Genomic DNA, 23,392 nt, shown 5'->3' on the forward strand with positions numbered 1-23,392 from the left:
CTCTGTCCACTGAGGGCTGATCTCCTCTCCTCCTCGGCACCTGGGTTGAGTGTCTTGGCTGAGCTGATGGCGTTTGTTGATGGAGAGAGGGACTGTTATGGAAATAGTCCCGGCCAGGTCAGGTGGAGATGGAAAGCATTTGGTTGCCCAGGCAACGGACAACCTTGGCAGAGTGGGAAAAAGGTTTATGTAAGGAAATTGCCGTGGTTCTCTCTCCTCTGGTAAGCTTTGCCTGCAGACTCCTTCCTCCTTCCTTCTCGCCTGGACAGGAGCGCAAGGGGCAACTCAGCCCCATGAGGACTCCACTCAGTTCACACACTTGCTGAGTTTTTGCCGGGGGCGGGGGCCTGGCCCTGTGCGCAGCTCTGGGAATGTAGAGGGCGGTCAGGCCTGACAGTGTGAGATTGTCAGATCTGGAGTCAGATCTCCTGGGTTCAGACGTCATTTTGGCCACTCGGCTGTGTGACCTTAAGCAAGCTCCTCTGTGCCTCACTTTTCTCTCTATAAAGTAGAAATAGCATTGGTAACATGTACCTTTTAGGGCTGTAGAGGGGATGAAAAGTCATTAGCTTGCATAAGGCCCTTGGAGTGTGTTTGGCGCATAAAGAAGCAAGTCGTAAGTGCTATGTTATCGTTGCTGTTACTACCATCATTCTACCAAGATGAGCCAAGCAAATGACAGGTCACTCATGCCCGGGGGTGCTTCGTCTTGAGTCTTTTCAACTGGAAGGCAGAGTTGACTTCTTGGCCCTTTGACAGTGGCCAAGCCCAATCTTTGGGCCTCAGGAACAGACATGAACAATGGTGTCCTTAGAACTGAGGCTCTGGGGCCAATCCTTTCATAGGGGAGGGATTTTATTCAAGTCCTTTGAAACGTCTCACCCTCATTTTTTTTCTTGCAGAGATTTCTTTAAAGTTTTATTTATTTGGTTAGTTGTTTTTGGCTGTTCTGGGTCTTCGCTGCTGCACACGGGCTTTCTCTAGTTGCAGCTGTCCGGCCGCTCCTCACGGCGGTGCTCGGGCCTCTCGTGACTTCCTTGGTTTCGGACACGGGCTTTCTCTAGTTGCGGCCATCCGGCCGCTCCTCATGGCAGTGCTCAGGCTTCTTGTGACTTCCTTGCTTTCGGACATAGGCTCTAGGTGCGCCGCACGTTTGAGTAGTTGTGGCCATGGGCTTAGTGGCCCCTTGGCATGTAGGATCTTCCCAGACCAGGGATGGAACCAGTGTCCCCTGCATTTCAAGGCAGACTCTTAACCACTGGACCACTAGGGAAGCCCCTCCTATAGATTTTTAAAAGATATTTTGCGGGGGAGGCAGATATATATATATTTTTTTTCTGCCCCAGTCTTAGATTGGACTGAATGGTGGGGGATGGCCCAGAGAGGTAAGTGGCTAACCCGAGGTCACACAGCCAGGCATGGCAGAACTGAGTCTGTCTCTCCCCTTCTTCCCCCACCTCTTCTGCTCAGGTCCAGCCGGGCCTCTGTTTCCCAATGGCTGTGCCCGAGGGTCCCCCCTGCCCTTTCCTGATACCCCCTCCCCTGGGAGTGGGCACAGGTGTGGCTCCCCAGCAGCTCAGCGAGCCTCGGGAAAGAGGCTGGCTTTGTTGCGGGCCCAGCAGCTGGGGCCGTTTGAGTTTCCATTAAGCTGTTTCCGCGCCTTGGGCGGGAGCAGGACGCTCGGCATTTAAAGGTCACCCGGCTTTTGAAGCTGCAATGACATTAATAGCTTGGGAAGAAAACAAGCCTGTACGCGGCCGGAGGACAAGGAGCCTCTGTTGGGGCTGCCACCCCACCCCCCGTCCCCCCGCCCTGCGCCGGGCACTCACACACACATACACACTCGAACACGCACACACAGAGCCCCTGACAGCCTCCCTCTGTCTCTTGTCCCCACCTTTCCTTTCTCCCCCTTTGGGGCCTCTCCAGCTCAGAAGCCAAGAAGCTCGGGCAGACTTCCCTGCACCCTGCCCCCACCACGTCCGAGGTGGCAATTGCACAGATGCCCTGGGCCCAGCGGTCCCTCTGTGAACGCAGCCGTCTCCCACTTGAGGTTTCCCCAGGACTTGGCCACGGTTACACAAGCACCCCAGGGGTCATATGACCTCATTCCGGCCCTGCTGGCCTTTGCAGCCTGGATTCCTAATGAGACAAAATAAGCCTGGGCCTGGTCTTCTCATACGGGAAATGGAACGGCTGGTAAGCAGGGTGTACCTTGCAAGCCAGTTCTAATCACTCGGTGGGGGCTTGTCCAGAGCGCCGGGATGAACAGGCTCCTGAGGCCGTGCGGGTAGCAGAGGACAGTGCCTCGATGGATTAGTGATGTCTGCCCTGGATGCCAGGTAGAAGTGAGCAGCATGTGTACCTTGTCTTTCCCACCTTGAGAATAAATTGGCCTGAAATCCTCCCCGCCTTGTATTCTGAGACCCCTGGGGCGGTGGGGGGCTCCCATCTCCTTTAATCATGAGAGAGTGGGGGTGGAGCTGATCCTCTGGTCCCTGGGGAGAAGCCGCTCAGCGTTTCCTTTCCTGGGAGCAGCTGTGGCCTGAGCCCTCGGACACCACCTAGTGGCCTGGCACGGCGGGGCCATTGGGCTGGGCCCAGATCTTATTAGGCAAGAAGGGACAGTGCGTCCCTCTGACGGCTGCGATCACAGCAGCTCAGACAGATCACAAGATCTGGCCTGTCCCTCGGCCCTGGGGGTTTTCAGAGAAGAGAGCTGGGGGCGTGCAGGGACACGGCTGGCCTCAGGTAGTTGCTCCTGAATGACAGAAGAATCGGTGGGGGGTCGGGGGTGATGCAGAGCAATGCTTGCCACGGGGGCCTCTGGCTTCCCAGCCCCGCACCTCCTGTGCCAACCGCCGCCTTTTGGGGTTGAGTCCTGGCCCGCCCAGGAGGCAGTAGAATTTCAATTCAGCTCTTGGAGGGGGGTCCATCTCCTGCCCTCCAGAACTGTCGTTGGCTTGGAAAGAAGACCGGCGTGCCATCTGCCTGGTGTGCCAGGGAGGAGGCCCTCAGGTCAAGTGGTAGGGGCGCAGGTACCTGAACTGTGTCTCGGGGCTGCCTTGGCCTCGGTCGCTTCGTCCGTGAGGTGGGGCAATACCGCACACCCTGTGTAAGTGATGGGTTTGCTGTGAGCACTAAATGAAAACGTGGAAGAGAACGGGCTTTGGAAATGAAGCACCCCGCCCTCCACCATTGTGATGAGCGGGGGGAGGAAGACGGGAGGAGAACCCCAGTTGCTGCACTCCCAACTTCTTTCCTTCCCGTCTTTACTGTCCACTTGATGAGTTATGTTGGAGATGCTGTTGGACATCTGTGTGGAGGCAGCAGGTCGGCCATGCAGGTGTGGGGTTGAAGGGTGTGTTCCTGGGAGACTTCACAGCAAGAGAAACTTGGGAGGCAACATTCGGCATGTTGTTCAGTCGCTCAGTCGTGTCCAATTCTGCGACCCCAGGGACCGCAGCTAGGCCAGGCCTCCCTGTCCCCTGCCATCTCTCAGAGTTTGCCCAGGTTCATGTCCATTGCATTGGTGATGCCATCCGGCCATCTCATCCTCTGACGCCCTCGTCTTCTGCCCTCAATCTTTCCCAGCATCAGGGACTTTTCCAGTTTGGCATATAGATAGTATTTAATGATGTGGGACTAGATAAGATCACTCAGGGTGTAAGTGCAGCGCTGGAAAAGGGCCACGACCTGGGCCAGAGGTCACAGCGTCCTGCCTTGTCAGGCGCTTCGTATGCTCAGTTACCCGTGTAAATTTTATCACAACGCCCCTTCCATGTAGGTGTTAGCTCAACGTTGACACACGAGGAAGCTGAGGTTTAGAGAAGTGAACTGATTTCTCGAAGTCACACAGCCTTTCCAGGACCAGGCAGAACTGGGACCAGGATTCCGGCTCCTGGACTCTCCCCTCCCCAATGTGGACCCTACCTGGCCCTGCAGGAGAGTCACTGGGATGACCTTGGGCGAAGTCAGGAGAATGACTCTCGGGCAGCTGGCCCACCTCCCTGGGCCAGGCCTGGAGTGACTCAGGCCTTGGCTGTCTGCACAGGCTTGGAGGGAAGCTTGGCCGTCTGCCGCCCTTGCCAGGCCTGGGTTCCTCTCCGGGGAGGCTGGACAGCCTGGCTCCCCAGGGCCTGGGGGAGGACAGGTGTGGGGTTCTGCCTCCCAGTCCCCAGGTTGCTCACAAGCTGTGAGTTCAGGCGAGCTTTTGAGCTGGCCTCCAAGGTGTCTAACGGGCTTGGCAGGTTTGACTCACTTCCTTTTTCAGCAGTCAGAGGTTATTTCCCTCTGTTTCCCTGCCAGTGCCCCGTAGCCAGGATTCAGAGAGGTGGAGGAGTGATTTCCTCAAGGTCACGGAGCTGGTTCTGGGGTGGGGCCAGCAGACCCCCTCCCTGCCCACCCACCACCCACTCCAGAGCTGTCTGGATCCCGTTTCCTCTGTGGAATGGCAGCCTGGCTGGGCCCAGTCTCCTGAGCCTTTTTGAGGCTCCAGGGCTCCTAGACTTGCAAGCTGACTTGGCGTTTTGGGCTCTTAGGAAGTGGGTGCCTAATTTTGGCCTCTTTACTTGCTGGCTGTGTGACTTTGTACAAGTTACCTGACTTCTCTGAATTGGTTTCCATAGCTATGAGATGGGGATGATCAGATCTGTCTCTGGAGTTGTAAAAGATTTCACGTGAAAGCACTGGCAGGAGCAGGTAACCCTGTCTTCTGCCTTAATTTTTCCATGTGTCCTAAGTGGCTTTTCATTTCAGCTGTGCTGGTTGCAGACGGCAGCCTGGCATGGATGACTCTGACCCAAGGACAGTCCTTCTCCTTGCTGCCAGCCACGCTGGCCAAGCTTCAGTCCTGACCTCAGCTTCTGCATTTAAGCTCAGTGAGGGGTGGGGGGTGGGGGGTGGTGCCCTGAGAAGCGGGAGCTCTCACATCCTCGCCTGTGTTAATTAAAGGCATCCTGGTTTGGAGAGTCTGTGGGTCCTTGCAGAGTCCTGTGAAAATGGCATTTCTGCACCTCACATCCTGTTTCCCTGTGTTTTCCATTATGTTTCGGAGCCACCTTCTCCTCATCCACGGAAACACCCTTTGATGGAAAAGTTGAGGCCTTGCCATTCCTTGCACTGTGTCTTGGGCACCTCCTCTGGTCTCAGGTCTCATCTCTTCATCTGTAATGTGCAGCAGCCTATGGGGCTGGCTGAGTTGCCAGCTTGTTTACATGTCAGGGCAGACACGCAGAAATGCTCTTTTTCAAGGCTTTGCACTGGGGGTAAGTGGAAGTGGCCACCGGGGCTGTGGGGTCTCCAGCTGCCCAGGGAAGCCAGCCTCCTGCAGGGCTGTGAGGATCGGGATCACCTTCCTGAGGGCTGACAGAATTCTCGGGGTTGATACCCAGATGCAGGGGAAGGCTCCCCTAGAAGCCCCTACCCCATCAGCTCTGGGATCACTTGGCTGGGATGCCAACCGCCCCTGGCTCTGCGCCAGCCTTCTAGGGCCGTAGCAACGACAGTGACGCAGCTAACCACGTTCCGGGCAGCATGCTCAGGATTATCCTGTTAATTCTCATTGAAGCCCCATTCATATAGGTGAGGTCCTGGACACAGAGAGGAGAGGGTGCATGGACGAGGTCCTGCAGCTAGAGTGGCAGAGAGGAGGCGTGCAGCCAGGGGCTGAATCGGGGGACTTGCGTAAATGGTAGGAGGGCGAGAATGCCTCATGGGGGCTTCCCGACACTGAGGCCCAGAAGCCAAGGCACCTGTCAAGAGGGCTGCTAATGGGGAAAACGTGGTTCCCATCATCTCCCTTCTTCCTCTTTCAGGGTGGATCAGGTCCTGGCCTCTTTCCCCAAGGTACTGCCTCTTGGCAATGTGAGAACTGCGTCCCTCAGTCTCCTGCAGATTACTCGAGGGGGAGGCTGAAGGTGGCTTTGCTCCAGAGGCCACAGCATCAGGCACTGACCCCTATGTCTGATGACAGGAGACTGGCAGTCCTTGTCTGCCACCCAGGCCCCCAGGGCACTGGCTTCCGGGGCCTCCTGGCCCTCAGGTCCTAGTTGGAGGCCTCAGGGCATGTTTCCAGAACCCAGGACAGAGGCAGCCACCAGGGTAGAGCCCCACTTTGGAGGACATTTTGGCAGCGTCCCCTGACCTTCCGGTGTGTCAGGGGTGATGGGAGGCGTGGCTGCGGGCACTGGGGTGTCTGGAGCTGGCCGTGGGAGGCCTTCCTTCCTGTGTTCATTCTCACAACAGATTTCTTGGACTGGCCATTTGAGGTCACTCCTCTGCGCTTCCTTGTGAGATAGCTTTGGCCTCTCTGAGCTGTGACTCACTCATCTAGGCAAGAGATGGGGTGGAGGAGGCTGGATAATAAATCATACTTAACCCAGTCATCAGAATCCTACTCAGGCATTGAAAATCATGAAGTAGATCTCTGTGTTCTGACATAAGAAGATGGCTACAATCATTAAGTGGAAAAAAACAAGTTGCATAGTAGAATTTATGGCTTGATCACGAGTAAAATGAATTCATGCATATGGTAGTATATGCGTGGAAAAAAGTATCTAGATGTAGGTATGTGCTGTGCTCTTCTCAGTGGCTTCAGTCATGTCCGACTCTTCAGTCCATGAGCTGTAGCCCACCTGGCTCCTCTGTCCATGGAATTTTCCAGGCAAAAACACTGGAGTGGGTTGCCATGCCCTCCTCCAGGGAATCTTCCCAACCCAGGGATCGAACCCACATTCTTTACCGCTGAGCCACCAGGGAAGCCCAAATATAAAGTATTAACTGGTTTTCTCTGCGGGTGGGAGGCAATGATAGTTCTGTAACATAGTGTCCGGAGGCTGCTTGGGGCCCATGTGCTTCTAGATTTGAAAACAGCCCGCCTCCCTGGGACTAGGCAGACACCCACCCAGCAAGTCCCAGAACAGGAGACTGAGACAATTTCCACGTCCCTTGGAGGAGGTGGAGATCTGAAAGACGTAAAAATCTCAGCACGGTGGCACTGGAAGGGCTAGGGGGCCAGTATGAAGTCCCATTTTACCTGTGAGAGGACTGACCTATAGGGACGGAAGGAGCCAGTGGCAGCGATGGGTCTTCTGACCTTGGGGTGAGGGAGGGCACTTCCACTGCCCCTTCCACACCCTCTGGTCTAGTTTTCTTTCCATTATCACTTAACTGTCGAGATCACGGCAAGGAAGAACCTCACACTGTTTTGCTCACACTGGCGTGTATCTATCAGCTGTTAGGATCATGACCTAACATTAGAGAAGTCTTAGGAATATCCTTTGATGCAACAGTCCCTTAAAATAAAGCTGGCATTTTTCTACAATTAGCAAAATTACTGTACATTCTGGGATAAGCCTGAGAAAAGTCAGAGCTTGATGGTTTTAGACACATTGAACACTCAGTTGATGGCACTAACACAAATGTGACCTTGATAGTGATTGACACCCTGGTTCTGAGTGGGCTGCCCAGTATTCTTTGCGGTTTTGCAGAGGTCTGTGCAAAATGGGAGGTAGAATGGTGGGGCGCTGAGGGTGGGAGGTGAGGCAAGCAGAGACTGGATGGGGCTGGAGACCAGAGCGGGTGTGCAAAAGCCACGTGCCCCAATCACGTCCCCGCGAGTGCTGGGCAGTGTGTGTAACAGTTGAGACCAGCGGCTGAGGGGCCACAGAAAGAAGTAAAAGTGAATGTGTGAGTCGCTCAGTTGTATCCGACTCTTTGTGACCCCATGGACTGCAGCCCGCCAGGCTCCTCTGTCCATGGAATTCTCCAGGCAAGGATACTGGAGTGGGTTGCCATTCCCTTCTCCAGGGGATCTTCCCAGTCTGGGGATTGAACACTCGTCTCTGGCATTGCAGGCAGATTGTTTACCATCTGAACCACCAGGGAAGCCCCTCGGGGCCACAGTCCTGGCTTCAAATCCCCACCTCCTCCACTTGCTCAGGTCTGCCTCAGTTTTCCCATCTGCATAAGGGGGATCCAAGCACCCACCTCATAGTGGTGTCATGAGTTAACCAGCAGGGAAATCTGTAGGATGTAAGCCCTTGTTAATTAGGAGAGAGCTATAGCTGTGTAACTACCATAGGTGGAGAGAAAGTAGAAAGAAGCAGTTCTCCGGAGGGCTTGGCCCTGGGGTGGGGAATCGCCCTAACCGCCTTGTTTACCACCCGGAGCTGGAGTGGGTTGCGTTCCCGCTGACTCTGTGTCCCTCCGTTTCAGGTGGGATGGTCCGTGGAGCCGGCCCCAGGATGCTCCCCGGCTGTGGATGACCGAGCCGCCAGCCCCCTACGGATGCCGCGCCCCAGTCTTCTGATCCGGGGATCCCGCCCGGCTCGGGCCTGAGCTTCCCAGCAGCCACGGCGCAGGGACCCGGGGGAAGGGGCTCGGCGCCGGCGGGAAACATTCTTCCCCAGCGACTCGGCAAGATGACCAGCCTGTTCCGCCGGAGCAGCGGCGGCGGGGGCGCGGCGGGCGCGCGCGGGGCCGGGGCCGGAGCGGCCGCCTCGCAGGAGCTCAACAACAGCCGGCCGGCCCGCCAGGTGCGCCGCCTCGAGTTCAACCAGGCCATGGACGACTTCACGACCATGTTCCCCAACATGGACTACGACATCATCGAGTGCGTGCTGCGCGCCAACAGCGGCGCCGTGGACGCCACCATCGACCAGCTGCTGCAGATGAACCTGGAGGCGGGCGGGGGCGGCGTCTACGAAGACAGCTCCGACTCGGAGGACAGCATACCCCCAGAGGTAGGGGCGCGGCCCCAATCGATCCTTCAGCAGGAGCTAAAGCAACTAGTTTGAACCTTTTAGAGGACTTGAGTTATACTCCTGTCTGGGTTCCACCTGGGGAAACTGGTACCCAAGTCAGCCCAGTGGCCTTGGTTTCCGGGCAAAAATCAGGCAGTCGCTCAGCAAACACTGAGCGCCTTCTCAGGGCTGTGCCAGGCATTTGCTAGCCCCTCGGTCAGGGGTCATCAGAGTCAAGGAGCTTGTTCAAAATGTAGACACGTGGGTGCCACCCCAAGAGAAGAATCCCCTCTCCAGGCTGGCATTGTGTGGTCTGCATGTTGGAGTCTTGGGGCATCCACTTAGGCCGGTGCAGAGTTTCTGCCCTCATCAGAGTTCACAGTCCCAGGCGGACTAGAGGCTGAGATGCGGCAGTGGCAGGCCACAGAAGTGAGAGCTCAGATGGGGAGAGCGGAAGCAGCAGAGGAAGAAATGGCCGCCCAGAGGAAGGGTAAAGAAGAGGGAAAGGTGTGCGGGAGGAACAGCTTGTGCAGAGGCGGAATAGAGCAGGAGTCCTTAGGAGCTGGCAGCGGGACAACTGGCTCCTCGATTGGGCAGAGAGCAGGAGGCCTTGCGGCTGAGAGAGAAGGGAGAATGTTCTAGAGTAGCGGGAACCACGGGAGACAGGTGACACGTCAGACTCGAGAGTTCAGTTCCTTTGACCGAGGCATGAGGGATGCTCAAGCAGTTGTTTCCCTTCTCCAGGAAGGTGGCTGGGGGAGAAGGGACCCACCCACCACCTTGGCCCACCTGCTGGGTGTGGCCAGGCCTCCGTGACCCCTCCAAGAGTTCACATGTGGCCTCCGACCCTTGGTAGGCCCTGCAGTCCTGGGCTGAGAAGGGGCATCCGGAGCCTTTCAGCAGAGGGTAACTGCCTGCAGTCACTTGGCACATATAGCCATAGTTCCAGGAACGTTCCGTTCCAAGAGGGAACGACCCAGCTGATTGGATTCAGCTCCGCTCTTCTCTGAGTCCCAGCCTGGGCCAGGCACCATGCTATATGCTTTAGGTATATCATCACTTCGAGTCTTCACACACTTCTTGAGGTTGCCTGGTTATTACCCCGTTTACAGTGAGAAACCTAGACCCTGGTGTGGCCTGAGGGGCCTTCTGAACACAGCCCTACATGTGGCCATTCTCCGTTAATCAGAGCCATCCTGCCGGGCAGAGCCTCCTCGCTCTTCCTCCTATCGGGGTGCTGCCTGGGTGGAGGAGAAGCTCTGTGGGCAGTGACATCTGGCTCATCCCTCTGTCACCCGCAGCACCCAGGACAGTCACCGTACATAGCAGGCGCTTGGGGAGTTTGTTGAATGACTCAGTGTTGCTGCTGTGTTTGCACAGCTTTCTTTGGTCTCTTTTCCTGGGAGAGTACACCTTGGCTCTGCTTGGATCAGCCAGTGGGTCCTCTTTGCGAGGAGGAGGTGTGTGTGTGTGCATCGGCAGATGCCACCTTTAATTGTGAGCTGGAAGGAGAGTTCTCTGCAAACACTGACCCCTTCCACAGTCTCATTTGTCCTGACTGTCTGGCAGGTAGGATTGTGTCTCCCCCCTTATTCATGGCACCCACGGCCCTGTGACCCTCTGTAAAACTCCCCTGATGCCCTTGATAGGCCTGTGCTGCGTGTGCTTCTGTTTTTCCAAGTATCTGGCTTTCCAGATGGAGCCCCTTCTCAGCAGCCCCCTTGGCTGTTTCCCCAGCCCTCATCTTTGGAGCTCTGCGTGGGCCCGTCGGCAGGCAGTTCCTGAGCCAGCGGAAAGTGCTGCGGAAAATTTATGAGCAGCAGCTGGGCTGACAATAACTGCTGACTGGAAAAAGCCCCCTCTCTGGGGGCTGATGAATGGTGGGCTGGCCTGGGGGTATCCTCGCCACAGAGAAATGTCTCCCGTCAGATAAATGGCCTGGACCTTGGCCCCCAGAGCACCTGGCAGGCATCCATCACCCACACGGGGATAAGCCGGGAGGCCACGGAACCAGAAGCTTCACCTTTAGAGCCAGAAGGACAGCCTTACTGTGGCTCTCGTGGAGTTGCGGAGGAAAGGGGAGGCCAGAAACACGACTGGGGTTACTTCTCCCCGAAGACTGGGGCTCAGCCTTTTCCGGAGTGTGCCTGGCCTGCTGTCTGCCTTCTTGCTTCATCCTGCTCCAAGAGCCTCTGATGGGCGTCTGGTTCTTGGAGGCCCTGGAGGCCGTGCTAAGGGGCAGGAGCGGCTGAGGAGAAAGGCCTCACTGCCCTCTCCTGTGCGGCGGGCTGCGGAGGCCTGCAGGGCAACTGCTACGGGCCTCAGTCAGAGGGACCCCCAGCAGCTTCCCTCTGGGAGCAGCTCCTTCGGAACCCGCCCCTCCTCACTCGTCTGACTCAGAGCGGCTTCAGTGGGGCCAGGCTGGCCGCCGAGGGGCAGCCGTGGGCTTGGCCTGTGGGCCCAGCTTGGAGCTCCGTCCCTTAGAGTCGGGGTGAGCCAAGGAGCAGGACTGGATCTTACGGTGCTCTCTGGCTCGCTCGCCTTTTCGTGTGGAAATTCTGGCTAAGGAGAGCAGTGGCCCGAAAGACAGCTACTGTCTTTTTTTTTTTTTTAATGCAAAAGCATCTGTTTAAATACTTTCCGCTTCAAAGGAAAGAACGTTAGTGCATTCCAGAGCAGGAGGCCTCCTTGGGTCAGGCTGGCTGGATGTGTACAAAGCATGGCAGCGTGTGTACAATGGTGGGACGGTGGTGAGCACAGACGCCTTCTGAAACACGAGGCAGTGTGTGCATGTGTGCATGCATGCTTGCTTGCTCACCCACCCTCCCACCTGCTGTGGTGTCCCTGTTGAGACTGGGTGCCCAAGAGTGGCTGGGCGTGGGCAGGGACGTGCAGAGGCGTCTTAGTGGTGACTTCGGCAGACTCACTTAGGATTCAGATTTCGGGCCAGTTGACAGCCTCTGAGCCCTTCATGTGTCCTTTGGTCTCGGAGGTGAGATAGACACAGAGCTGGGGAAGGGCTCGGGTGGGAACTGTGTGACCTGGGCTCTCCAGGTTGGTGGCTTCCTGCTGCTCCAGACTGCGCTGGGCAAGGGTTCAGAGCAGCCCATGCAGCAGGAAGCCTGGCCTTTGCCCAGCCTTTGGCCTCTCTTGCCCCCTTTCTCTGGCTCCTGGATGAGGAGAGGAGTCCATGAGGAAGGGCCTGGTCCCTCATTTTGCTGTTCTCTGCCCTGAGAATCCAACCTGGGCGTGCCGGCATTGTGTGCGAAGGAGAGACTCCTGCTGTAGACACCACATCCAAGTTAGAGACTCAGTTCTAGAAACAGCGTGCAGCTTTTGCCGTGTTCATCAGTCAGCCTGTGCCTCAGTTTCCTCATCTGTAAAATGGGGGTGATGATCCATTACTTACTTTGCCAAGTTGTTTGAGCTTAAGGTGAGTTAATTGATGTGGAAATTCTTTGAAAGGATAGGAATGATGTTAAAGCTATTTACCAAAAGTAACACGTGAACAGAAGCATTCACAAGGCACAAGTGGGCAGCTCAGTGAAGGTTCATCAGCATCCGGGTCAAGAAGCATCCGCAGAGCCTGGAATCCCCCTTATGCCCCTTCTCCGCCTCCCCATCCCCAGAGGTCACACTGCTCCACCTGCAGTCTGTGTGAAGTTGTTTTGCCTGGTTTTGAACCTTACTTGGATGGCTCTGAGCATTCCTCTGGGGACGTGTGCATTCACGTCTGCTGTGCGTGTTGGAATAGTAGACTCAGAGGTAGCCCATGTGCTGGGCGCCAGTGCAGGAACCCAGACAGTTGTGCAGAGTGGTGGTTGCATCACTTTCCACTCCCACCAGCAGTAGTGGAGTTCCCTGACTACACATCCTCGCCCACGCTTGATTTTTTGTCTACATGTTATTTCAGTTCAAGGAAGGGTTGTTAATATTTCTTTCTTTGTTGTCTCTGATGCAGATTTTGGAGAGGACCTTGGAACCCGATAGCTCTGACGAGGAGCCCCCACCTGTGTACTCCCCACCTGCCTACCACATGCACGTGTTGGACAGGCCTTACCCCCTGGCTCCCCCAACTCCACCTCCCCGGTAAGAATCTGCCCCCAGAGTGCAGGGCAAGGGGCAGGAGGATCGGGGTTGGGATGAGTACAACAAGCCCAGAGGGCACCTTGGCTGGTTCCCTCTGTATTCCACCCGGAACAGGCTTCTACTACAGCAAAACATACTTTAGCTAGAACCCAAGGAGAATTTTCAAGCTCTAAGCGTTCTAAGAACAGACAGCCACTGAATTCCTACTCTGGGCTAGGACTGTGCTGAACACCCGGCAGGACACAGAGTTAAACAAGGCTCAGCCTTCACTTTCTGGGAGTCCGCAGTCGAGGGAGACGCAGAGTGGGGATGACGGGAGGTGTACTGACGCTTCCCCTCCTGTGCCCATGGCAGATATCACTAACTGATCACTATGTTCTTGCCGGCTCAGGTAAGCCGGAACCTCAGAATCCTCTGCAACACAGTGCTCACTGCCAGACAGTCATCAATAATCAATGACGTGGATATTTGGGGTTCTAGGGAGATTGTGGAGATGAGCAAGTAAGTCTCTTTTTCTAGGGCAATTTAATAATCAGAAGCAGAACAGTAGACTGCTGGCTGCCTGGAGACTTTTTCCAGGTCAGGAACTCTGTAATTTAGAAGTTTAAAATGAAGCTGGTCTCTGAAGTGCTTGTTTTTCTGGGCTCTGCATTTGAGGTGGGGCTTCCGGTATCCTTGCCTGGGAAATCCCACAGACAGAGGAGCCTGGCAGCCTATAGTCCATGGGGTCACAAAGAGTCGGACACGACTGACCGACTAACACACTTTCCCTGGTGGCTCAGGTGGTAAAGAATCCGCCTGCCAATGCAGGAGACCCGGGTTCGATCCCTGGGTCAGGAAGATCCCCTGGAGAAGGAGATGGCAACGCACTGCCGTATTCTTGCCTGGAAAACCCCATGGACAGAGGAGCCTGGCGGCTACAGGCCATGGGGTTGCAGAGTTGGATATGACTTAGCGACTAAGCAGCAACAACAAGCGTTTGAGGCGGCTGTTGGAGCCCAGGTTTCTCTTTGTCCTGGAGCTGCTCGTCCTGAGGATGGCTGAGGCCTGGGATGGGGAGGGGTGGGGGGACTGATGGGACAGTCCTTGGGGCCTGATCTTGCCTTCTGGGGATCCTGGGAGTCCTAGGCAGTAGTAGTGGAAAACTGTGATCATCCAGGCATAGCTAACAATAACAACTACCGTTATTAAGCACCCTTCAAACGCCAGAAAATGGCAAGGTTCTTCACCTATACACTGGCATTCAAACCATCTAACAGCTGTGAGGTAGGCACTGGTGTCATCCTCATTTTATAGATGAAGAAACCGAGCCCCAGAGAGGTTTCATAACTTCCCTAAGACCACAGAGCTCGAACCTGAACCCAGGTCATTCTGACTCCAGAGCCAGTAAACGCCATCCCCTGGTGTGTCCTGTCATCCCCTAATGAGAAAAACCTCTGTGATTGTAGCTCAGGGAGCGGACAGTGGCCTGTGACGTTGTTGGGGTGAGGAGCATTGTGTGAAGTCAGGGACAGAAGCGGAGCTGAGGCTGTAATGAGGGGGGCATAAGTAGATATTCTGGGCGAAATCTTTGTAGGACTTGCAGCCCAGGATGGGTCACGATGCCCAGGGCTAAATGATTTTCCTTTGACATTTTTTTTAATATTCCAAGATGGTTAAAAAAAAAAAAAAAGTTCAGTTTCTATTAGGCAGAATAGTTCTGCCTATTTTTCCGAAGGGAATACTTAGCCCATCAGAGACAGCATCCCACTGTAAACCGGGCACGGATATCGCAGCTGCGTGCTTCTCCCTCTCCCCTGGCATTGTGGCTGGAGGAGGGCAGAGGCCATGCAGCCTAGTGACAGGAGCTCCGGTGGGGACTGAGCGACCTCTGGACCAGACCAAGGCTCCAGAAGCCTCACTCACACCCCGTGACTTTGGACGAGCTACTGCCCTTGCTTGAAGTTCAGGGGCCTGACCTGGAAAGGAAGGCTTTGCTGGGCTGGGGGTGGATCCAGGGAAGAGAGCCTGTGAGTTGTGGAGTCAGACAGAGGCCGTGTTTCTCCCCACCTCTCCCTCCCTCAGCCGTCTAACTTCTGATTCTTGAGGTGCCTTTGGCTCACTGCTTACCCTCTCTGGGCTCCATTTGCCTCATCTGTGAAATGGGAACACTCATCCCCGTCTCAGCACTCTGCTGAGGGTTGAATGAGATGCTATGTGGGGGGCACTTAGCACAGGCCCAGGTATGAACCAGACGTGTCAGCAGACGTCCCATCCCGGCTGCACAGCGGGCCTCTGAAGTCAGCTCTGACGGTGAACACCGAGACCAGAGTTAAGGCTGCTCCGAGAGGCTGGTGTTCAAAAGGGGCAGGCCTCACCTCTGAACACCTGCCGCTTTGCTCTGGGCTGGCCCTGCTAGACCCAGATGGCCCGGATTCCCAACCCCCACAACTGCCCCCAGGGCCTCATGCAGTCTCTCCATCCGGGACGTGCATTTCTAGCATTTAGGAGCCATCTGAAGCGGACAGGTGCTGAACCGTGTGTGATACAGAGAAGAGGACCCTGCTACCCTGACCTCCCAAGGAGTTCGGAGTCTGGGGGCAGGTATAGACACAGGGCAGGGTACAGAGAAGGCAGCCTAGAGGAGCTGAGGTCCACGCTGTAAAATGCCGAAGCAGAGGACAGGAGGGCATTCCAAGCAAAGACAACAGTACATGCAAAGAAAGGCCTGGGGGCGGAGACGGGGGCCCATCTGAGAGAACTCCAGGAAGTGTGGAAAGGCCTGGTGGGACTGAGGCCAGCAGACAGTGGAAGCCCTCATGGGTCCTCCAAGGAGCTCTGACCTTATCCTGCACCCAGGGGTTCAAGCAGGAGGGTGGCGGAATCATGTTAGTGTTTTAAGCATCTCCTGGATGCTGGAGGCAATCAGAGGTGAGTTGGGGGAGGGTGGGGGGGCAGGAATGGCCTGGCTCCTTTCTGCCACCTCCAGGCACTGGACTGCCTTTGAGACCAAAGGTGGAGCCGGGTTTGGGAGCTACTGGGGTGCAGAGAGGCAGGGAGCCTGCCTGGAATGCTGGGATCCCTAGGCCCAGGTTTCACCAGGATGATCTGTGTGCCCGGTGACAGGCCTGACCCCATCTGGGCCTCCTTGCCTTTACCAGAAATCTTGCTTGGAAGGCTTGTCACTGAAATCCTTCTGGGCTCTGATATTCTTTGGGTAAGCCTGGGGGTCTGAGTCTGTTGGCACTTGGAATTCTAGTTCTGGGTGCAGAGTCAGAAACTCTGGGCCAGAAGAGCCTTCCCAGCCTTCCCTCTCCTTTCCTTCCCGTAGCCTGTCCTTGCCTCTTTCTCCTGAATGAAAGACTAGCTCTGAAGCCCCAGCACCCCTCCTTACAGGCCACCTGCTGTTCTTCTGTTGAAATTACAGCCTTGGAAGTTTTCATTTGCCTCTCAGCTCATTTCTGACATTCCTTTCCGACCACAATGGAGTTGCCTGGCCCGCCTGTGCTCAGGGCCCCCCTGGCTCTTGCAGCTGTGGGCTGACCTCATCTCAGCCCGAGCCAGGGCCGGGGGATCGGCCCTCCCCCTCCTCCAGGACCGTGGGCCCAGCATCCAAGGACCCTCAGCCTCCAGCTCCTTGTCCCCCTCCTGACTTGGGTGCTCAGTAACAAATGTCTACAGGGGGCCAGCTGCAACTCTGGGGCACTCTCCAGGGCTTTCCTGGGTAATTCCGGGTGTGGTTGAGTTGGGGTGATCACCCATGGCCCAGTGAGGACCCTGAAACCACAGGAAGGATGGTGAGGCTGGAGGCGATTTCTCCAGGGTGTCAGAGTCGGGGGTGGGAGCTGGTCTGGCCCTTGGAGCAAAATGAAGTTGCCAACTCTGTCGGGAGGCAGAGGAGTGATGGAGCAGAAAATGTGCCTGGGATTCGGAGTCCTGGGCTGTGATGCAGGGCCCCCCGCCCCCTGCCCCTCTGGAACAGCGAGAGGGGCCCGGGGTTCCCTGGCTGCCGTCTGGAGCTGCGCTCCCACCTCGCACTTAGCAGCTTGTTATCCTGTCTGCTGCCACCCCCGCCCTTCCCCCTGGGCCGCCAGGCCACCCGCCCAAAATAGAAAAGGAAAGGAAGTTATTTCCATCGTCAGTGGCAGCCCGGAAAAGCTCCCCTCCAGTGAGTGGGCGGGCGGGATTCCTGGAGCTGGAGACCAAATCAAAGCCGGCCCCGCGAGAGCGGCCCCCACCGCCCCTGGCCCTGGCTTGGCTTCGCTGTGTGTCATTTTCCTGATTCAGCAGAACACGTGTTCTGCGGTTGCCACGCTGCATGCCGCCGGGGAGCTGTGGGGAGCTCCTGGCCCGGCCCCAGGCCGCCCTCGGGCCGGGAGGGCGGGGCGGGAGGCCGGGGGGTCAGGGCGGGCACGTGCCCACGCCCCCCTTCCTACCCCCCCTCCCGCTGTGACCTCTGCCTGCGGCCAGGAGAACAGCCCCTGCCATCCCACCCTCCGCGTGCCTTTCCAGCTTGCTGTTCAAGGCAGCTTTGTGAGGGGCTCCCATGCACCTGGGCAGGGCAGCAGTGGTTTGCAGATGAGGGGAAAGCCCTACAGGGGATACGGTCTCCCCTGGGACCACCCACCAGGTCTGGAGCCTGGGTCTGCTTGCCCTCTAGGGGTCCTGGTGTCCCCGTGTCCCCTGATCCCAGCAAACCAACACTGGGGCAGGCTGGGCTGTCGGCCGCTCTGGGTATCTGTTCCCTGGGAGCACACCTGTCATTCAACACCGAGGAGCTCGTGTTATCCTGGATGCTAGAGACAGATGGCTGATGGGCTGTGACTCCTGCATCCATGTCCAAATCCACAGCACCCAACATGAGCTCCACAAACGCAGGCCAGAGACCTTTTGTTTGTTTGTTTGGCCAAGACACATGTGGCATCTTACCTCCCTGACTTGGGATTTAATCTGCACCCCTTATGTTGGAAGGTGAAGTCATAGCCCCTGGACTGCCAAGGAAGCCCCTAGGCCCAGAGACCTTGCAGACACCGGGTGGCTGGAAGCAGTGAGTGTCTGGTGCAGTAGGCGTCCAGGCCCAGAGGCAAGGGGTCAGCCACGGCCTGGCTGAAAGGGGAGCTAGGGGGCTGGGCCTCTGTGCTGGAGGCAGCTGGAAGCTTGGGCACATGGGTGCCATTCTGAGCAGGATCCCGGGGTGATGGGCCAGGACACCTGTGTGTGGGCCTGACTGTTCCCTCCTCATCCTCACCTGTCGTCCTCCAGCATCGACGTGCTGGGCTCCGTGCCCCCTTCCAGCCAGAGGCGCTACCGCAACTGGAACCCGCCACTGTTGGGCAACCTCCCTGAAGACTTTCTCCGCATCCTGCCCCAGCAGCTGGACAGCATACAGGTAACGGGGGTCCCCCGGCCCCCAGCCTGTGCAGCGTCTCTATGTTCACGCCAGTCACTGACCCTCCCTCACGTTTAAGCCCAGGCTAAGCTGCCCTGGGGTGGTAGGGAAAGAAGGCTGAACCAAAAGCCTCCTTCCCCATCGGGGCCTGTAAGGTTTCCCCTTCCACTTAGGAAGGGGAGCGCCCTGAGGATACTCTCTGGCGAATGGCATCACCCTAGGCTGGCAGGAGTTGGGCAGGGGCAGGGTGGGGGGTCATTCAGTGGCAGAAAGGCAGAGCACCTTCCTTCCTTCCTTCCTTCCTTCCCCGGGGAAAGGGCCAGGGTGCTTCTCCCCAGAGGCTGGCCCTTGCAAGCAGTCTCCTCTGAGATGGCCAGGACAAGAAAAGTATGAGTATGGGGACTCTGAGCTATTTGAAGATCACTCTTCAGGACTATTCAGGTTTTGACGAAGGGAACGCTGGTGGGAAGGTCCAGGGTATCAAGCTGGGGAGGTGGAGAGTAGTTCTTAAGCCCCTGATGCTTCCTCAGCACAGAGGGCTCTGGTCTGTTAAGTTGAGTCTTGGCTAACAACTCGATCTGGGTAGAGGAGGTCCTGGCCACAGGGCGTGGCCGCAGCATCCTGGGAAGGACGCCTGTACCCCCGGTGCACATGGGTGTTGGTGCAGCGTGCGCCCTCGTGAGTAGGCCGTCCACGTGCTTGCTCCCCTCCTCAGGCCACCTCCAGGGGCTCCAAGCTCACAAGCATGGAGGGAAGCCTGCCCCCCGTGGCGGGGCCTGAGTCCCGGGACCAGGAGAGCCGCTGGAAGCAGTACCTGGAGGACGAGAGGATTGCGCTCTTCTTGCAGAATGAGGAGTTCATGAAGGAGCTGCAGCGCAACCGGGACTTCCTGCTCGCCCTGGAGAGAGGTGGTGCCCTGGGGGGGTGCTGCAGCCGCGCTCCGGGCTGAGGCGAGGCGATGTCGGCTTTAGCCTGGGGCTCTGAGCTGGAGGTCTGAGTCGTCCAGGTGAAAGTGTGAAAGTGTTAATCACTCAGTCATGTCTGGCTCTTTGCAACCACATGGACTGTAGCCCACCAGGCTCCTCTGTCCATGGGATTCTCCAGGCAAGAACACTGGAGTTGCCCTGCCCTCCTCCAGGAGATCTTCCCTACCCAGGGATGGAACCCACGTCTCTCATGTCTCCTGCACTGGCAGGCAGGTTCTTTACCCCTAGCGCCGCCTGGGAAGCAGAGTTCTGCTCACAGGGACCTGAGTCACCAGGACTTAGCAGGAGAGCGGGGCGCCCTCTGAGCTCTGCGCCTCCTTGCCCCCCCGCACTTCTGCTCTGTGCCAGGCACTGGCGGCTGCCCTGTGTGGCTGGAGCTCCAGCAGAAGAGGAACTGTGTAGGTGGGTGCCAGGGTGTGTTCCTCCCTGAGCCGAGGACGTTAGAGCAGGGCCTCTGCAGGGTTTGGGGGTGTTGGGGTTGTCTCTGGGCCAAGGATCCTACTCCTCCGAGCCTGGCTGCCTTCCCCCTTTAGAGTGGGAAGGTTTGGGATGGCGTACAGTGAGCGGCCTGTGGGAGAGAGGTGTTGTGCATACACGTGTGTGTGACTGGCAGTGTGTTTTGGTCAGGAGCATGGTGTGCAGGGGAAAGTCTGGCCTGAGACAGAGGAGCCGAAGGCTGGTCCCAGCTCTGCAGTAAAGATGCTGGTGGGAGTCTCCAGGCCTTTCCTTTTAGATGAAGGGCTGGACAATCCAGTTTCTCAGGGGCCTCTTAATTTTGGCATTCTGACATTCCAGGTAGTGCTTTCTGTGTCTTTGAGAGTTCTGGTTCTTTGAGAGCCCATAGGTGTCGCGTGTGCACATGTTGTGTGTGTGTGTGTGTGGGACTGATTCTCAGGGTTTGGCCTCCAACCACCTCTCAGCTCAGGTGGCCCCGGGTGGGAGCTAGCTCCCCTGACCAGACTGTGGGCCTTTTCCAGATCGACTGAAATACGAGTCCCAGAAATCTACATCCAGCAGCGTGGCCGTGGGAAATGACTTTGACTTTCCCTCTCCTGTCCCAGGTAACCTTGCCTTCCTGAGAGAGAGAGAGGGGCGGGGGGGCCCTGGAGGGTGTAAGGGGCTCACAGCCCAGGGGTGTCTGCATATTTGGAGTTTGGAGAGAGGGTGGGGAACAGGCTGCAGAGGATGGTTTTGCCCTATCAGCATATGCCCCAAGAGGGGTGAGATGGGCCCTCCCCTCGGCAGCCCCGGTTCCTGCCAACCCAGCGGCTGCTGAAGCCCTCACCTGGGGCAGGCCTGCAGACTGGCTCCACTCCTTAGAGGCACTTGGAGCCTGGGCAAGAAGGGGACACAGCACACCACATAATGTCCCATAGGGTGCCGGGGCTGGCAAGGGACTCAGAGACCCAGGTACTGCCCAGGGGAGCTTATGGTCTCGTGGGGAGTGCAGGAGATGCCTCCAAGAAACAGGGAGCCCGAGCCAGCAAAGCTGAGGACGCTGGTTAACTGTAGCAAGCACACGCTGGGGGACAGGGAGGGTCCATCTGGGGAAGGCACATTCATTCATTCAGCAGCTGGGGCCTATCTCCCCCCAGGCCAGGCCCTGCCTTAGTATTGGAGGAAGAGAATTTTGGAAGTTTTATATACAAGACGGTGAGAAGCAGGAATTGCCCAAGCAGCTGAAGGAGGGCCTGGGGTGGACGGCAGGCTACTAGGCTGCACGGATTGGGGCGGAGCTGGAGCTGGGGACCCCTCGAGAGCCCTGGTTCCACTCTCGACATCTGGATTCTGTGTGTGTATGTACAGTGGCCCTGGTTGCCGGTACCCGCCACGCGCACATGGGCCTCCTGCCTCAGAGGAAGAATGTGCAGCTTTTGCCCCAAACAGATCTTGCATTGAGTGGTGGAGTTGGGGAGGGGGGCAGAAGGAGGGGGGACTCAGTTGATCCCAGCCTGGAGAGAGAAAACGCCGTGGAACTGATTCATAAGCAACAGGCTGGGAGCTTAGGCCCCACCAGATGTGCAGCGGCAGCCGCGTGTCCTTGATCCCGAATTAACCACAGACCCCGGGATGGCTGAGATGGATCAGAATGACTCACAGGGACTTAGTGGATAAGGTGACTCGGGATTAGCGTGGGGACCTCAGGAAGGCAGTGAGGGACCCAGGTGGGTGCTGAGTGATCCGTGAGACGCCGGCTGGCTGGCTGGGTTCCGACTTAGGGACTCGCCCCATTCTCGTTCCTGCTTATGGTCTAACGAATCAGAAACTCCGCGTCTGGGGGAGTCATGGAGAGGTGAACCCTGGCCGGGGGAGAAGGGCATCCCCACGGCGGGGGCCTGCTGTGTGCCCTGAGCCTCCTTCCACTGCCGTGTTAATTCTCATATGCGTCAGGACGCAGGCCAGCCGGCCACATGGGGGTGAACTTTCAACAGCCTGCAGGGGTGTGGGGGAAGCCCCGGGGCCTAGCATCTGGTAGCTTCCATGGTGTGAATACTCCAATCACAGCTGATTTCAGGCTCCCAAAGAGCCTTCACGGGACACAAAGTGGTCAGAGGAGCAGAGGTGGGAGCCGGCCCTCCGCACAGAATCTTTACAGAAAAGGGGCAAGTGAGACTTGGATGAGGAAGGAAGCAAATGCTCCTTGAAGCCTAGTGTGACCCCCTGCCTGAAGCTCCCTCCGGGTTAGGGAGGAAGCCTGTGCTCCCTTCCTCACCCGGAAGGGTGGGGCCGAGGCCCTGTGCTGGGGGGACAGTCCTGACCCGCCGCCTCAGGCCTCGACCAGGGCACACTGTCCCTCTCCAGCTGGTCCTCAGTGATGTCTTCCCCCTTCCAGGAAACAGTGACGCCAACCCCGCTGTGTCTGAAGATGCCTTATTCAGGGACAAGTTGAAACACATGGGAAAATGTGAGTCCAGCCCACGCCCCCTCCCCAGCTGCTCCCAGACAGGCCTGTGGCTTCCTGGGAGGGGAGGGAGCCACCTGGCATTGTTAATGCCCACTGATTCTTGGTGAACCAAAGTGACATTTTAATCACTGACTGGCTCCCTCCGCTTCCCTGCCTCACTTCCCTGTGCAGCTGAGTCTGGATACAAATTAAGTTTGAAATCCTCTTGAGCCAGCTGTCTGCAGAGAAATAATATTGTACTGGGACCAACCCCCCCACCCCACCCCACCCCCTTTAGAGTTCACATTCTCTGTGCTTTGAGACTACTGCTTGGCCGGGGCCAACCGAGTGGGGAGGCCAAGCTTGGTCCACTTTCTGTGGGTGGGAGGCCCGCCAGGTCAGTGGCCTCTTCCCGTGGAGTCTCGCCAGCCCAGGCACGCCTTCCCATTCCCCTCTGTCCCCACAGACACACAGCCATGCGTGAATGAGGCTGCCATGCCCTGAGGCCCCATTTGAGAGTCTCGGATTCGTCATGGACATCCCAGAGCCAGCTCTGGAGGTGGACTGGGGGAGACGGGGAGGTGGCCGGAGAGGAAGCCCAGATGCGTGGTTGTCTGTCTCAGCGGGGCCAGGAGGAGCACCCGGATCTCTGCTGCGGGCAGCGGGCCCTGCTCGTGCACTCGGTGGCCTGAGCTGCCCCTGCAGTAACCCCCACCAGCCTGCCCTGGTCCTGGGGGCTGCCGGCTCACAGGTCTCTTTGTCCCCAGCCACCCGGAGGAAGCTGTTTGAGCTGGCCAGGGCCTTCTCGGAGAAGACCAAGATGAGGAAGTCAAAGAGGAAACACTTGCTGAAGCATCAGTCGTATCCTTGTCCAGCCTGGCACTGGGTGGCGGCGCCGGTGGACGCCAAGGGCACTGAACCCCGCACTGTGCTCCCTTGGGCTACGCCCTCCCCAGGAGTGGGACGGGCCCTCCTCACCCCTGCCGTCTCCACGGAGAGCCTTATCTCTGGGTGCCATTTCTTGACAACCCCACCCCCACCCCCAGCATGGGAAGCAGGCCAGTGTCAACCCACTGTGGGCTCAGAAGTTGTCCTACCACTTTTTAACTTCTTCTCTGGGGTCATCTTGGGAGAAAGCTTGGTTCTTCCATCAAAATCAGCAAACCTTTCCCTGATTTCTTAAGTTGAATTGCTCCACAGACCTTCCCACCTCCTCATTTCACAGATGTTGGTCCTGCCTTCTCACTCTTGGTTCCTCCAGTAAAAATACGGCCTTCCACAATTTTACCCAGATTCCCACCCATGCTCATCAGACAGGGCC

At 57.2% G+C, this 23,392-nt stretch overlaps 1 protein-coding gene across 3 annotated transcripts in view; it reads left to right on the forward strand.

Annotated features, from left to right (window-relative positions):
- Nucleotides 1-23,392, forward strand: part of CUEDC1 (CUE domain containing 1) — an 85,070-nt gene that overhangs the window by 55,678 nt on the left and 6,000 nt on the right. For 2 of the 3 annotated variants that reach the window (XM_040244272.1, XM_040244271.1), the window contains exons 2-8: nucleotides 8,218-8,744; nucleotides 12,706-12,833; nucleotides 18,075-18,201; nucleotides 18,917-19,109; nucleotides 20,165-20,248; nucleotides 22,021-22,092; nucleotides 22,839-22,932. In XM_040244272.1, the coding sequence (XP_040100206.1) occupies nucleotides 8,424-8,744; nucleotides 12,706-12,833; nucleotides 18,075-18,201; nucleotides 18,917-19,109; nucleotides 20,165-20,248; nucleotides 22,021-22,092; nucleotides 22,839-22,932 (1,019 nt within the window). In that variant the 5' untranslated portion in view covers nucleotides 8,218-8,423. Of the gene's footprint in view, nucleotides 1-511; nucleotides 617-8,217; nucleotides 8,745-12,705; nucleotides 12,834-18,074; nucleotides 18,202-18,916; nucleotides 19,110-20,164; nucleotides 20,249-22,020; nucleotides 22,093-22,838; nucleotides 22,933-23,392 lie in introns of those variants that run through there. The other variant, XM_040244269.1, reaches the window with a different exon arrangement.

This window comes from Oryx dammah, unplaced genomic scaffold (genome assembly GCF_014754425.2).
Source record: "Oryx dammah isolate SB20612 unplaced genomic scaffold, SCBI_Odam_1.1 HiC_scaffold_8, whole genome shotgun sequence".
NCBI lineage: Eukaryota > Metazoa > Chordata > Mammalia > Artiodactyla > Bovidae > Oryx > Oryx dammah.